General features: G+C 37.5%; 1 protein-coding gene across 3 annotated transcripts in view; it reads right to left on the reverse strand.

Annotated features, from left to right (window-relative positions):
* Positions 1 to 17218, reverse strand: part of TRPC3 (transient receptor potential cation channel subfamily C member 3) — a 64825-nt gene that overhangs the window by 21310 nt on the left and 26297 nt on the right. For 2 of the 3 annotated variants that reach the window (XM_041759353.1, XM_041759352.1), the window contains exons 4-8: positions 12022 to 12186; positions 9069 to 9285; positions 6896 to 7129; positions 4547 to 4811; positions 1508 to 1703 (exon numbers count right to left, since the gene is read on the reverse strand). In XM_041759353.1, the coding sequence (XP_041615287.1) occupies positions 1508 to 1703; positions 4547 to 4811; positions 6896 to 7129; positions 9069 to 9285; positions 12022 to 12186 (1077 nt within the window). The remainder of the gene's footprint in view (positions 1 to 1507; positions 1704 to 4546; positions 4812 to 6895; positions 7130 to 9068; positions 9286 to 12021; positions 12187 to 17218) is intronic. The other variant, XM_041759354.1, reaches the window with a different exon arrangement.

Here is a 17218-nt window from a genome sequence, read left to right on the forward strand (position 1 = left end):
TTTTTCTCTTCCATATGCCTCTGTTTCTACCCACTGAAAATTTAACCAGACTGCCCTGTTCACCAGCCAAAACAAAGCAAAAGTGCAAGAAAAATTCAAGGTCAAGAAAAGATGAAAAGAAGCCAATTCTACATATTCAAGAGTACTTCCCCATTCTTTACCTGTCTCCTCCTCATCTAGACCCATCCAAGGCAGGCTGTAGATAGATGATCATAATAAACTTCAAGAACAAAAGAAAAAAAAATAGCACAGTTGAATTGCACCTTGGAGGTTGTGTCTTCCATCTGTGGTCAAAAGCCAAAAGGCCTTTAGTGGCTTATTCCTGTCTTGTATTGATTGTCCTTTTGAGGAAGGATGGTTGGAAGACAGGCAGGCAGGGACAAGCCCCCACCCCCCCACCCCAAAGGAAACCACCCTTAAAAGGATTTTATACCTCCCTGGAAAGAGCCCTCCACCCTTTCCCATGTGATCGGTGACAAAAACCTGATTGGATGACAGCTGCAGGGAGCATTAATCAGATTAAAACAGCCCGCCAACAAGCCCATAAAAACCCCTAGATTTAGAAACTCCAGTGGCAACCCTCTTGGGTCCCCTCTTCCTTGGGAGTTTTGTACTGTCACTTTGCTATCACTCAATGAACCTTGCTTTGCTGCCCACCACTCTGTCTGGTCTACCTCTTCATTCTTCAAAGTGGTGTGACCAAGAATGGTTGGGCACCCACAAAAGAGAAAAAAATCCCGTAAACACTTATTCTCAGTTCTGGCCCATGGTGATGAAGAGAAGAAATAAAGAGGAGGGGGTCCAGAGGTGGAAGAAGCTAGCTTGCTTGTTTCACACTGCCCACACTGCCATTTCGACACTCAAGCACGTATTCAGAGTACCAGAGTTTTCATTTCTGGGGGACCTAACTTCTGCTTTGAGAAACTATTTTATATGTTTCTAAAACACACAGAGAGACTCAGCAGATTTAACAAACAGCAAAGCACTAAAGAGATACTGAACACTAACCTGGAGGACATGGCAAAACATATATACAATGCTGAAGGAAAGTACCAAACCAAGCCCAATTCAAAACACGAAGTAAAGTGACTTCTAGAATACTAAAAATTCTGACTGGATACAGAACATCATCAATGTCTGCCAGACATGTAGTAATTCCTCTATGAGGATCTTTCAGATGGTTGACTGACAACCTAGGAGAGAATAATTTCCCTATAGCCAATACTTCTTCTAGCCCTCAATTTCAAAACTTCTGAAATATGCTCTGAGAGGAGGCAGAGTGATCGTAAATTTATGGGGCCCCTACTGTGCTCCTAGAAAACCCTGGAGGCTGTGAGCCTATCTATCCAGGAGGAAAACACAGAGAAAGGTCCTAGCTTCCTTGGTTTGGGTATAAGTCTCTTTATTTAGAAGGGCTGGAAATCTACCACAGGCCACAAAAACAGATGCAGCATGCTATTAGAATGAGATGGCAAGAATAGACACCATGGATAGAAAGCAAGTTTACCTCAATTTCTTGATATGAGCTATTAATCATGGCAATTAACATGTTGAGTAAAACGACCACCATAGTTACATTGTATATTCCGTAAAGAACATATCCAATATTTTCTATGAATTTGTGATCGTATTTGAGCACAACAGAAGTGACTTCAGACAACCCAAATATCGACCAAAACAAAGTCTTGAAACTTTCTTCTACACTGTTGAGAGAATAAGGTACACTGTAAATAAACTGACAGTTTTCAGTATGAAAAAGTCAAAAGAAACAAGTTAGGTTGTCAAAAGAAACAAGTTAGGTTCTGAATTCTGTGCAGATGTAAAATGCCATCATTAAAGATCATCATGACAAACCCCAAGAGTATAATTATTTTATTACAGTATTTATAGAAATCATCCTCTCAGATTTTCAGGAGTATGTGATTAAATAATAGTGCTAATGCCTAGCTTTTCTGGAATTTATCATCAAGCCAAAATTCTCTGAACTCAGTAGAGGAAAGCTGAAATCATGCCACAATACCCATTCCTTTCTCCTAAAAGATGGAAATTTGGGGGTTGATTTTATAGGTGGTTTAGATATTTAAGTAAGATTTTTGGAGTAGAACAAGGCCAGGATTAAAATTAAAATTACATACTCACTTCAAAAAAAAAAAAAGTATGTACAAACATATTCCCTGCATGGCACCAGTAGGGAAGAATGAAAAACACCTAAATATCCATTAATAAAGGAGTGTGTAAGTAATTCTGACATTTATATAATGAATGGCATGCAGCCACTGAGAAAATGAGACAGATCTACATGTGTTTATTAAAAATGATACCTGAGATATAATAAGTGAAAAAAATAAGAGACAGCAAATGTGAAATACTCTACTATTTGACTAAAAAAGAGGGGTTTAAAAACACCATATTCTTGTTTATGGATAAAATATCTCTGAAAGTATCCAAAAGAAACCATTGCCTCTGGGAACTAAGAAGAAATAAGTGCATGGGGTCTAGCGGTGAAGAAGGGGACATGCTTTTCACTGTAGATACCACTCTATCAATTTTTTGCCACAAAAATATATTTCCTACCTGAAAGTTATACTGAACTGGAAATGCAGGGGAGGCAACAGATTGAAAGATGCCTCTTCTTTTCCTTTAATTTATATAATCTACTGAGTCTTCCATCACAGCAATGAACACTTAGACCCTCACCAAACTGATCACCTACTTTTAGCCCTTGAGTGAACTTTGCCAACTGTTTTTGGCATATAAACAAGTTGTAATCACCAATTTGTGAACACAAAAATAATCCTTAAATTAAATAACTATGCATGTAGAATTCCATTACAAAGAAGGTTGAAAAGTCAGTCCTTTTTCCAGAGAAACATTTATGGAAAGCAGTGTTTTTTAAATAACATATTCTAAATAACAGTTCTATAGATTTACAGGTTTTAGCACTAGTTTATTTATTCATTCCATCATTCAACAAATATTGATGGAATACATTCTAGAAATTGTGCTAGAAATTATGTTCTAGAAATTGTGCTAGACCCTGAGGATAGAAGGCAGAATAGAAAGGTTCCCACTTCTATACAGCTAACTCTCTATTACAAAACATTTCATTGTGTGATGTTATAGCATAGACAGTAGCAGGAAACTAAAAGAAGCTATAACTTCTTTGTACCCTGCCATTAGTTTAACAGTATCCCCAAATTCTGACTCCTTTCTCCTGCTCTTTTGTAAACTTTCTCACCTCTAACTTCAAGAATATAGATTCCTGAGAATCTCTATGTGTGGGAAGAGGCAGACAGCGAAAAAGGAGAAGACACTGGCAGTTACTGAGCAATTAATGTGGGCAAGAGACTTTCTATACACAACCTTATATAATCCTCACAACAACCTGATTCCAACCTTATTGTGTTTATTTTAAAAATAAGGAAACTAACACTGTTGAGTAACTCGACCAAAAGCCACAGCTAGAAACCCGCAGAGATGCTGCATCTATGTCCAGGTCTGTCTGGTTTTCCAGCCTATATTCTTTCATCATATCAAGTGGCCACATTCTCACACAAAACAATGAAGACAATGTGTTGTATAAAATAAGTTCTCCCAGAGTTCAAAGGGGTGGCATTGTGTGTAGGATCTCTCTTTCCCTCCCCTAGTGGGTTCTAACAGAATTTTTTTTTTCATTACAATAAAGCATTTTTCAGATCTCTTTTACCCCCTAAGACTTGCTCTTTATAACTATTTGAGAAAAAAAAATCATTTCAAAACAATTCAGATGCCTGAAAGGGCTTAATATTCTATTTTAGTCTACAGGGAACTTATTGAAGGTCTACATTCTTTCCAGTTGTGGCATTACAGGGTACAAAGGGAGGCACGGAGGGCTTATGGTCTCCCTACCTGGAATGATTACAGTACAAAAGGAGGGCCCACATCCTGACCATTTAAACACCAGTGAGTGAGAGGATCTCACAAATGAAAGTCTCCATGCTGAGGGAACTTCAAGGTACAATGCCTACGGAAGTTTAATCAAGGAAGACATCACAGGCAAGGTGAGTCTCCAGTGCAGAAACCAGTGTGATCACAGGAAGGAAGTGGTTTTAGTGTTACAGTGAGCTATACAACATTTACCTATAATTTCTTTTTACTCAACTCCTGTACTGCTTAATGATACGTTAAAATAAAGGCCAATGCTTCTTTTTTAAATAGTAATAGCTATAAAATGATGAAACTAAATTTAATGTCATACATAATGTAAGAGACATCCAGTATGAAAAATTTGCCACCCAATTCTCTTAACATAGCCAGTTTGTCTAGAATTTTTCTAAAGTCTGATTCTGTTCTGTGGTCCAACATTTACCAAGCTCAAAGAAATGAGCCTTTAGAGCAACGTAATCACACATAAGCACTGTTTTCAATGGTTTTTCTTTTTCCCTTAAAAACATTGTTATTACCATTACTGAACTGTGTGTGTTTGTGTGTGTGTGTGTGTATGCTTCATCTAGGTTTGTTAAAAATTTTCTCATCACACTTTTTTTTTATAAGATGTTTTACTTACGTGGTAAAAGCAGCATTTACTTTAGCTCCAAGATAGTAAGAATATAGTATGAACATGCCAATCATAAAGGCAAGAAACACCATAATAAAGAGGACCATGAACTTGAAAATGTCCTTCACAGTCCTTCCAAGAGAGATCTGCAAGGGACCAAAGCTCTCATTTGCAGGAAGGATATATGCGATCCGAGAGAAGCTGAGCACAACAGCTATAGCATAGAGGCCTTCAGATATGATCTGAGGGTCAGAAGGGAGCCATTTATCTCTGGCTAGGAAAAGAGAGAGAGAGAGAGAGAGAGATTAGAAATGGAACTTTCTACTCATTGCTAGCTATGCAAAATAAATACCTTATTAAATAATATCTATTTTTCAGGTTGGTGGTTTTGATCTCGGTTGAAACTACTCTAGATTTAATTAACTGGCCAGGCACTGTTTTTCATGTTAAACTGAATTCCACCTTCACATGGAATCTTTTAATGGAGGAAACACTGATAAAGATACTAAGCCCGTTTCACATTGAGTAGAAATGGAATCAAGTACAAAAGATAAAGATGTTAAAACCCTTCATTAGACACAAACGGTGCCTTCAGAATGACAAAACAACAGACTTGACTAATTTGTCCCCCCAGTCACTAGATTTATTGACCAGATCTTTTGTCACCTTATAGGCTCAATTGGCACAAAGCTTCTTTTCCATATTTCATGGGGGAAATTAGTTCATCTAACAGCTTTTGCAAGTAAAATGTTGTATCATGAGAAGTAAGAATGTCACTGAATCACAATGGTGCTGTCGGTGTGATATCTGAGCAATATAACTTGTTCCTGGAAAATGTGAAATGCTACGGAGATGCAAAAATTGGGGGTATAAATTCTAAATGAGGACCCTACCCCTTTCAAGGTCACTTAGTAATTTCACAGCAGACTACTGGATACTGGTTTCCCTGGAAGGTCAGTGAAAGACTATATGGCTAATTTTGCGCCAACCGAGTCACTCCCAGAAGAATGGATGCATTGTAGACACTTGCAACAACAAAAACCAACATTTATTCGGTGTGTAATGTATACCAGACACAGTGCTTTCCTATAACTCTATGGATTTGATGTTATTATTATTCTCTCCTTAGAGACACAAAAGCCAAGACTTAAAAAGCTTAAATGCTTGATCAAAATCATACACACAATAAGAGGTAAATTCTGAACTCACAAATTTCCCTCCAGATGACAGTCATTAGATATACATGAATAAATTTACGTAAATGGGTTATTGAAATAGTCAAGATAGATATTACACAAAAATACAATTTAAGCTAATTCTTTAATTATAAATGGTAATCATTTACTCATTTGATCTGGTCTCCTCGGCATATAAAAATCTTTGCTTGCTGACAGTAAGAGATAATGTGTTTAAATTTCACAATGTGTGAAACATACATTTTATAGTTTGGAGCAGGCACCCAGTCTTCTTCAATAATGTTAACATGCCACTTGTACTTATCACAAAAATATAAGCCTGAATTACACTTATAAAGAAGTATTCTTCACAATCAGAACACATTTGAACTCCGTGCCTGAGTATCCTTATCATCAAAATAAGGGGCAGGCAATAAAATTCTAAAGTCCTTTCTAGATTTAAGATTGTGCAACTACGTGAAAATTTGCTAGTCTCACCTCCCCAGTCTGGCCTCAAGGGAGGGGAGGCTCATATCGCTTACCATTGGTTTGTGCTGGGCAAGGGAGGTGTCAATATCCTTGCATGCTGGTTGTCGGCTGGGGCCTCCCTGCTCTTCATGATACAGAGAAGTTAGGCATGAATTCCCTTCCACATTGTGTTGAGGGGCAGGACATCTGCCCCAGTATCTCTGCCTGTTCCCCAGAACTTACATTCTCATGTCACTTTAGCTCCTACTTCCTGGCTCTGCTGAATTTTTGTTCACTACCCGTATAGCAGTTCAGCACCTTTTACTATTTTATCTCCTCTGAACCATGCTCTCAGGGACTCATCTTCCACCTAATCAGTATATCAAGCTACTTTTTCCTCCTAATTTAGTTTCATACCCTAAGAATATGTAAAAAATAATTATGTTGTTAGGTTTAAAGAGAATTTTCTCCTACCCTGCAATATCTTTTTATAGATTTGAAAACTGAGGCACAGAGAAGTAAATTAACTCAAACAAAGAAGGGAAGAGTCATGGCTTCGCTATGAATTTAATTTCGTATAGTTCCAATGCACATGCTCTCTCTTTTGCTCATATACATTCAACACATATCTCCTATTAAAATTGACATTTCTTTCCCACATGTGGTTTCGATTCCTTTTCTGACATATAAAGGGATCCTGCAGCTAATAACTTACCATAAGTGAAGTACTGGATCTCTGGTGGAAGTGTAACTTCACTGAGGTCACTCTCTTGGACATAACTGTCCACGTACTGCTGTGCTTTTGTCGCCTGAAGGAAAGCTAGGAATCTGGCCGTGAAAGCAGCAATGAAGATGGAGAGCATCCCAAAGTCCAGTACATTCCACAACTGCAAAATATATTCCCTAGGTCCTTCCAGCCAGAGCTCCTTACACTCAGACCACATCATCCCTGTCACACATGGGAAGGTACAGATTACATCTTACAGCTTAGACTGAGAAGCTGTTATTCTGTCCACTATCGGTCCCCACCTATAAAATACCCAACATATAAAGCACCACACCAGGCACCACAAAGCACCAACTATTGTACAGCTCCCTAAGGCCCTTAACAGAGTTAAATAATTGAGGAAAAATCTTCAACTAAGTCGGCATTAGATTTCAAAGAAACATAGTTCTACATTTGGTACCCTGAAATGGTGCTACTTCTGCAGAGAGGTGGTCAGAAAAGAAGGAAGGAGAATAAGCAAAGAAGATTCTTCAAGTCAAATTATTTTTCTCTAGGAAACTTTTGGGGAAAGGAGAAAATTCACCTTTGTGAATCCCAACAGTTCCCACATCATAACAATTATTGGTGAAATAAACCCTTACATGAGAAACTTCCTGCAGACTTTTTACAAGATCAGTTTTTCAGTCATGCAGGAACACTTACATCATTCCCCTACCTTTTGTCCTCTTTCTAGTATCATGCCAGGGAGGTGAGGCATATCACTGGAAAAAGAAGGACCCCTTAAGCTGGGGCCCTAGGACACTGTGAAGAAACTGAAAGCAGAAAATGCCATTCTTGGAGAAGAGGGCAAAATTTCCAATTTAACAACATGTTCTGACCATGTAAGGGGACAATATTGCAGAATTTTTTAAAATGTAATAGCTCAAAATAAAATTCATAAAATAATTATATGACCTAGGTAGAAGCCACAGGAGCTAATGAGAGGACTAACCAACCTATTAATTCAGGAATTGAGAAGACACCAAAAACACTCTGGGTAAAGCAGAGAGAATAGATAAAAGTGACTCTGGGTTAGTGATGGATAGATAAACTGTTCCTACCTCCATTTTTTTCTCTCATTGCTTAAAGGATTTAACTTTAACACAGCTATTCAAAATGGGCTCTTGTGAGCCAAGATATGAAAGCAACCTAATTGCCCACTGGTCAATGAATGGACAAAGATGTGGTGCGCTGGAATATTACTCGGCCATAAAAATGAATGAAATCTTAGATTTGCAACAACATGGTTGGACTTAGAGGGTATATTCTAAGCGAAATAAGTCAGAGAAATACCATGTGGTTTCACTTACATGTGGAATCTAAAAATCAAAACAAATGAACAACAGACTCTTCAATACAGAGAACAAAGTGGTGGCTGCCAGAGGGGAGGCCAATGGGGTGGGGGGGTGGAATAGGAGAAATAAAGGACATTAAGAGGTTCAAACTTCTAATTTATAAAATAAATAAGTCACGGAGATAAAAAGCATAGCACAAGGAATATAGTAACTAATATTGTAATAACATTGTATGGTGACTACACTTACAGCAGTGTGCACTGAGTAATATATAGACTTGTCAAATCATTATGTTGTACACCTGAAACTATATAACATTGCATGTCAACTACACTTTGCTAATGAAATATTTGAAAAAAAAAGTGGACTATTGTGAGGTGAAGTAACAAATATTCTGAAAACAGAAACTCTCCTAAAACAAAACAAACAGAAAAACAACAACAACAAAAAACCCCTCTGAAATGAAAGCAAAAAATGTTCTTTAATCATCAGTAAATGGCTACTGGGTTATTTCACAAGGATTTCAATTAAATATTTGATCATAACAGCGAGTCACATTTTTAAAAAATTTATATTTATTCAATAATAGAAGTTAGAAACATGTTATATTTATAATTAGGCTCATGTTACTCATAAAAGTTTTTATTTAGTGTTAAGGGATACCTTTTAGTATTATCAAGCTGCCAAATTATTCAATTATTTTACTCTCCTGCTTATCTTACAATGATGATGTCACCATGTAACACACAATAACATTTCAAATATAAAAGGCAATCATTATGAAACTATTTTTGATAGAAATTAGAACACTAAAATAGAAAGCTCACCAAGAACCCAGACCATAATTAGCATCTCAGTCCACGTGAACTGGGTGGTTTTCACCCTGAAGATCTGCTTGGGATAGTCAATAACAGTGATATTTGGCAGCGTGGTGATGCCTTCAAATCTGTCTGAGGCATTGAATACAAGCAGGCCCAGAAATATGATGAAAGAAGCAGCATGTGCCACAAACTTCATAAAAGGGCTTCGCAGAATTTTCCCCAGCTGTAGTAAAACAACAAAAAAAGTAGAAGAACACGAAGAAGAAGAAGAAGAAGAAGAAGAAGAAGAAGAAGAAGAAGAAACAACTTTTACTTTGGAAAACTTGGCTTCTGCTTTTGAAAACTACTATACAGGATTTAAAAAAAAAGAGATGAAATGAGAATACATTCAAAATTCTGCCTCTGTGAAGAGTTATAAATTATGAAAATTACTCCTTTTAGGAGATGCTTCCTCCAAGAATAATTTTAAGAAGTCTTCAAACTTCATTTTTCTAAGTATCCAATTTGTCTTAGGGTAGACTGCATTCGCAGATGCATTTCTGAAAATCACAAGTCATATGCTGGTTATTCTTATTTTTACATGAAAGACTATGCAATCAACATCTAGGTTTTGAGCATCTAGGAAAAGAAACTCAAAATGTGTAGTGTGTATTCTTTATTGCATTATAATTAAAATGTTATGAGTTTGGAGACTCATTCATTTGTAACTGAAATGTTATGATGTGTTTGTAGTACCTAACAAGGCCTTTGAACATTAAAAACTTTCTTACTACAGAAGTCAATTTTAGTTCTCACTTCTAAATATTCTGAAATCAAGTTGTACTTTGTAAGACATTTAAAAAGGCAGAAGATATTAGAAAGGGTAAATATTTTATGTTATTAGCTCAATAAAAAGGAGATATATAATAACTAAAGCCTCTAAGTAGGTCAGCTTAATTAAGTCAGCCCTGAGTTTGGAAAATCACATAAATAGTACAAAAGCATTTCTAAAGTTCAGTACATAATTATTTTAAGGTAACTCCTTTAAAATCCCATGTGATATGATGTCCTTAAAAGTCCCATGTTCTAGTAGAAATCAAAAACAACTCTGCCTATCCCAAGGGCTTCTGTAGCTCAAGAATTAGATACATTTGGTAGATTTATCAAGTAAGTTTTCTAGTCCACATACCCAGAACCAACTTTCAAACTCAGTCTATGACCTTAGGAAGTACCAAGGTTCACATTTAAGAGATTGCAACTTCAAACAAATGTTTTTGTATGTCTGGAACCTTAATTTGATGTCAACAAATAACCGAAGAATGTTAAGCATTTCTGGAGTTAAACATGAATGCAGACTAACAAATGTCACATTTTCCATATTAGACATAGAAAAATAAACAACACATCTACATATCGCCGTGCTACTCTGCAGCTGCAAAGAGGCACATTTGGGGGAGTTCATCCGTAGTACACAGTGATTTCTTGGGAGTTGCCAAGTCTGATTCTCATCAAGGCTGATCTTTTAAAACTTTACATTAACATGAAAATAAAGTAGCATAGCGGTCTTAAAAATGGGATACATGTGGGGAATTCTTGTTATGTCGTCTTTTCGCCACAGGCTAGGTGGTATAGGGCAGGTATAAATGTGGGTTCCTTTAGCCCTCTCCATGGGCAGAGAGGTCACCACACCATTTCTAAGAGCTGAACTTTTATAAGTGAAGAGAAAAAAGGTGCGGACTTCAATGTTTTAACTGATACAGCCGTCCTAAGAGACAAACGCTTAGAAATCTGAACTTTCCAAGTCATTTCCCTCAGAAAGAGAAATTATTTGCATGGGAAATGATTTTTGTTTTAATGCATGCTCTTTCATCATTTATAGATTTTAGTCTTCAGTGTTGATTATTTGAGGAATCATAAGGTACTTTCCTATGACACATAATAAAGGAACTTAGTCGAGTCATCAAAACCGATCAGAATGACAAACTTTCTGCCTTAAATTACAGGGGCAGCTCAACAATGGAATGAGACGGATGAATATTCTCACATGTGCATGGTGCCTGTAGAGCAGGACTCACTCTGCCAGAAAGACCTTTGAACCAAAGAGATGGCGGATTTCCAGGACCATTTGCAAGTGGCCTTGACTCATTTTTCCTGAAACTGCCTCTGACTTAAACAAACCAGATTTTGGAATATAAAAACAGGATTAAAGGATCTCACAATGGCTTCTTCTCCCTGGCAGTGCCCTTTACTAACCTAATACAGATTCTGTTAGCATGACTAGTATTCCTTCCCATATCTTGTTCAGAGGATCTCTTAGGCACAATTCAATTGAGTCTATGCTGGCAAGTTGAGAGAGGAATAAAGGTAGGGAACAAAATGATTCAATCAAAACTAAATAAACAATCTACAAAATCCAAAGCCCCCAAACCCCATTTTTTTTTTTTAGAATCTTCTGAAGGAACAAAGGGCTGAGAGAAGCTAGCATGCACTTTTCTTGAATTCTTTAAATTAACACCACTGTTTGTGACTGTACTTAATACACTCAGCCTCAGATCTCTTGACAGATTCCAGTGAGTTGTCCTTCCAGTTCCCAGGTTAACTATTCCTTGGTACCACTGCAGTAGGGTTGTTCTCTTAACACAGGCCAACTCAGTTGACTCTCTGTTTATTAAGCTATCAATAGAATCAGCAAAGTGCTACTTCACTCAAGCAGCTTTTCCTCTTGACTACCCTGGGGATTTTATCTTAAAAGGCTAAGTATTATATGCCTTCAAATGTGATCTACCCCACTAGTACCAGATCCTTTCTCATCCCTTATTTGAATTGAGCCAGTCATTAAAAAGCAGAATTTGTGTTTCCGAGTCAGTTAACATTCAGGGTAAAACTGATAAGAGCCTTAAGTAGGGAGTTTTTTCCTTTTTCGTCCTAAAAGCACATAGCACACCAACCATAGAGGAAATGGATGGAGAAAAACATGTACCCTGCTGCAAGGTGCGATCCAGTAGCCGATGGCAAGAAATGGAAGGCCCAAGGCCACAACCAGCACAACCAGACACTTGATAGCTATGGTCTGTTCCCGTAGGCCTGAGAGGTTCTCATACCAGATTGTCAGGAGCTGCTGCTGGCAGTTGGGGTGAGCCACAAACTGTTGGCAGAAAGAGAGGCAGAGGGAGAGGGAGGTTACTGTGCCATTAGGGACACTTCAGCTACTGAGTGCATGTGCATCCTAAAGATATTAATGCCTATTTTCCTGGAATATAAGGTTCTGGAATATACCTTCCTTTAGCTTCCCTCCATTTTCCAAAATAGCTTTAGAACTAGAATTAAAGTGGAAATGAGAGGGTAAAGTTAATGCTGTCCTTAATTACAGTTCTTCCTGATTGAAATTCTCCATAATTCACAAATTCCTCTCCAGAATCTGGGTGACATATGCTTTCCTTTGTGGAAATGTGTCCCATCTGGCTGTCTGCCAGTTTACTTGTATTTGGTTCAAGATAGAAAGAAGAGTAGTCATTTGGTTTATTGTAGACTATAGCTAAAAGAGAAATGTGTCAAGTCTCATAAGCAATTCCTAAAATGCTACATATATGAAAAATACATTCATAATACTCCCTATGAATACATGTGTACTACCACTGCAGTTCTGCAAAGATCTGCAAAAAGCCAATGAACCGGGCAGCCCCAGTGGCTCAGCAGTTTAGCGTCGCCTTCAGCCCAGGGCATGATCCTGGAGACCCGGGATCAAGTCTCACGTCAGGCTCCCTGCATGGAGCCTGCTTCTCCCTCTGCCTGTGACTCTGCCTCTCTCTCTCTCTCAGTGTCTCTCATGAATAAATAAAATCTTAAAAAAAAAAAGCCAATAAACCTGTAAGAATTATGCTTGGTCCATAGTTCCACTTCTTCTAGGAGCTGGCATCAAATGCCCCGTCCTTCCTATTTCAGTAATCTGTCCTTTTTTTGTTGCTTTCTCTATTACAGGTCAAAAACCTCAAACATTTGTCTCCAACAGTTCTTTTGTAACTATAATTATAACCAGGGAAAACTGAGCAAATTATACTTATTTCAGCCCTGACATTTTATTTTATTTTGCTATCTGATTTTGCTAAGTCACCTGCCAGCATCTATTTAGAGGGACTGGGAATTCATTAAAGACCTGTCCTTATACAGATAGCAGAACGTACGTATAGTCAGGCTCACATGAAAAGGTCCCTATATCAACAGATGCCCATTTGTGACTGGATATGCCTGTCTTTGAGTGACCAGATATACTTTGCCCAAGCTTGGAAATTATTCAGGGTCATTCACAAATCAACTATGAGTGCCAATATATTTTTTAAGTGTGTTTAGCAACATAAAAATCAAGGTATCACTATCTTCTGAAAAACAGTAAAAAATAACAATGAACCTGTTAGGAAGTACTTGTGTTTTTGCCAGGCACTGTGTTAGGCATTTGGAAGAATAAGGTGAAAATGGAAGCATCAATGTGCATTAAGTGATAAGCAGTCCCTGCTCTAGGACACAGTAGGCTCTCAATAAATGTGAAAAAAAATGGAGGGACACCTGGGTGACTCAGCGAGTTAATCATCTGAGTCTTGATTTAGGCTCAAGCCATGATGTCAGGGTTGTCCTGGGATGCAGCCCCACTGGGCTCTGCACTCGGTGCGGAGTCGGCTTGAGATTCTTTCTCTCTCCCTCAGTCCCTCACCCACCCAGGCTTGCTCACTCACTCTCTTTCTCTTAAATAAATCTTTTTTTTTTTTTTTAAATGGAGACAGTCTCCTTATGCTTGCCAAGGTAAATAATCAACATTTATAATAGTATTAATTTGAATGTTGGTCTGAATGTCTTGCTGTTTGAGGGATCTGCATTTGTGAGAAGCTTGACAGATGCAAATAAAAAGTAGTCCTGTGACTCCAGCTGGCTTAGTTTAGACTGGGGAATGGCGCATTCAGAGAAATCTATAGATGGAGTAGACAATGCCATCAAATCAGATTACCACTTGGGACACTTTTTTTATAGGCCAAGGTTTCTGCAAGACAGAAAATCCCGATGAAGTTAAGAAACTGGTGGACATGGGTCCACATAGAATTGATGGAATAATTTCGCTTTTGTAAGTGTCCAGCCTTTCTTTCTTAGGTTTTAAACTCTTGAGGACAGAAATATTAATGTTGTGGTATGGCTCCATCTTCTTGCTCCTCCTCCTCCAGGTAATCTTCAAATTTGAAGGTGTACTTTTGATGGAAATCAGTGCTTTCCATATGCATTATATAATGATCTTCAACCCACTATGACTTGTACAATACAGTGTAAACACTTAAAATGTTAAATATTAGTCCAAATTGTGAGGTTTGCATTTCACTTGTTATATTTTAACAAGTTAACAGCCCAGTTTTCCACATTCGATAGTCTTCAACTTCTTAGTATCTTTTATCTTTGTCAAGGACTTTCGTAGAATAGACACAGCTTACTAGAAGCAGGTAAAGCTCTCATTATTTCTATGGGGGAGAAGGGATTAATGTTCATCCTCAAGTCACAGAGAAGCCAGAGGAACAGATAGAATTAAAACTCAGAGCTTTGGGAGAGAAGTATTATTCTAAGTGGAAAATAATTGATGTTTTTGCCTAACAGTTAATATTTTGCGCTCAAAAAATCAAATTTCATCTTTCACCCTATTCCATTCTCTTCTATTTTTGCCTAACGGTTAATATTTTGCACTCAAAAAATCAAATTTCATCTTTCACCCTATTCCATTTTCTTCTGTAGAGTAACATGGGTAATTCTACAAACAGTAATAAAATTTACTATCCTTCCAGTTTTATTATTTATCTTAGAGACTCCTCAGAAATGATTCTGGGATAATCTGAAACATCCACTCCCTGATAGAGAACACATTTTTGTTTGTTCCTTACCAATAGCATAAGATTGCTCATTTCATCAACAGCATTGAGGATATTTTTTGTTCTTTAAAAATTTGAGAGACAGGAAATGGTATTTGCATACTAGGATGCATTTACTTTAGTACTAAAGGGTTTGAAAATTTTAAATATGTTTGTTAGCCACCTGAATTTTCTGTGAGTTGCCTATTCAAGTCTTTGGCTTATTTTTCTACAGGATTCTAGAAATTTTTCTTAAAATTTGAGGATGCCTGGGTGGCCCAGTCAGTTAAGTGTCTGCCTTTGGCTGAGGTCATGATCCCACGGTCCTGAGATGAGCCTGAGTAGGGAGCCTGCTTCTCCTTCTCCCTCTGCCTGTGCCTGCTCTAGCATTTTTGCACGTGCTCGCTCTCTCTGTGTCAAAAAATAAAAAAATATATATATAAATATATATATATATCTTTTAAAATTTTTCTTTGAACTCTTTGGATATTAAGAATATCAATCCTTTGTGTGTTAGAATTGAGAAATTCTATCTTTCTCACTTTGCCCTTCACTTTTTTATGATCTGTGTACAGAGGTTCTAAGTTGCATGTGGTCAGATTATTTACATTTTTACTTTGTTATTACTTTGACTACTTTCATATTAGAAAGTCCTTTCTCATATAAACATTAAATTCGTATTCAAATCACGGTGCCTGGGTGGGTCAGTTAGGCTCTGACTCTTGATTTTAGCTCAGGTCATGATCTCAAGGTTGTGAGATGGAGCCCCACATCGGGCTCCATGTTGAGCATGGAGCTTGCTTAGGATTCTTTCTCCCTCCCTCTTCCTCACTCTCTGACCCTCCCCCATGTGTATATACCAGCACTCTCTCATTCCTCTGTCTAAAAAAAAAAAAAAAAAAGAAAGAAAGAAAAGAAAGAAAAAGAAAAACATGTTCAGATCTCTCCTATTCAGGTCTTTTAGATTTTCATTTTCTTCACTAACTGCCACTGAGCTCTGTAAGGCCTGGTTAGAACTCCTGGTTGATTCCAAGGGAAGACCTGAGCTATGGGTACTATAAGGCCGTAGTCTCAGAACCACAGCTGGAGGTATATTTCGGGCACATAGCAGAAGAAACTTTGAGTCTTCTGTGGGAAATGGCTTACTCTTACATAAAGCTGGTTTCCTTGGTGGAATTATGAGTTGATTTGAATAAATATGTTTATTATCAGGAGGAAAAAAATTCCATAACATACATTTTGAAATCCCAATGCCTTGCATGTAGGCCTTAGACTACCTCAGTGCCATAGTGGGTAGGGTTCACACGTCACTGTAACCCAAGAAGCGATTTCACTTCAGGACTAGAAATGAGATGAAGGGAAAGGAAGTACCAGAAGGGATGGGGCATTTTTCCTCCTTGCTAGATGGAGACATGTAAGTGTTGAGTGGAGAACGAAGGAAGTCTTTGGGGCTTTTTTTTTGGGCATTCTAAGAAGAAAGTTTTTATATACATTAACTGAGTGAAGCTTCCAAAGCAACTACTTTAACTAATATCCTTTTACAGCATTAAACAAACCCAGAAATACTTGCAAAGCCCTAAATCTCCTTTCAGTTTCATATATGATTTTTGTTGTTTCCTGATAGTTTGTTGACTGGTAGCAAATTTATTATTAATGACACCTCACACATTGTAAACTATACATCAATTTATTTAAAATTAACATGCCAGGAAGACATTCACTGTCTCAAGACACTTTGGTTAACAGAAGCACAACTATGGATGAGCTGTCTCTGCTAATATGACACTTTCAAAGTAATGATAAAGTACCAGTGACAACTGAAATCAATTCTCTCCTCTCAGGTGCCAAAGAAAAGAGATGTGTATTACAAGATCTGTGAATAAATGTCCAGACAGCTTTCTAAAAATGGTTTAATATGAATCTTATTCAAAATTATCTTTCCTTCAATATAGCAAAAACTCAGCTAGCAAGAATGCTCTAGAGAAAGACAAATACCATAGGATTTCAGTCATATGTGGAATTTAAGAAACAAACAATCAAGCACAGGGAAAAAGAAAGAGAGAGGGAGGCTAACCAAGAAACACTCTTTATTAGAGAGAACACACTGATGGTGACCAGAGGGGAGATGGGTAAATTGAGGGGGGGAATGGATTAAACAGGTGATGGAGGATTAAGGAGTGCACTTGCTGTGATGAGCACTGGGTGTTGTATGGAAGTGGTTAATCACTAAATTGTACACCTGAACTAATATTGCACTATATGTTAACTAACTGGAATTTAAAATAAAAATTTAAATTAAAA

This window comes from Vulpes lagopus, chromosome 6 (assembly GCF_018345385.1).
Source record: "Vulpes lagopus strain Blue_001 chromosome 6, ASM1834538v1, whole genome shotgun sequence".
Lineage (NCBI taxonomy): Eukaryota > Metazoa > Chordata > Mammalia > Carnivora > Canidae > Vulpes > Vulpes lagopus.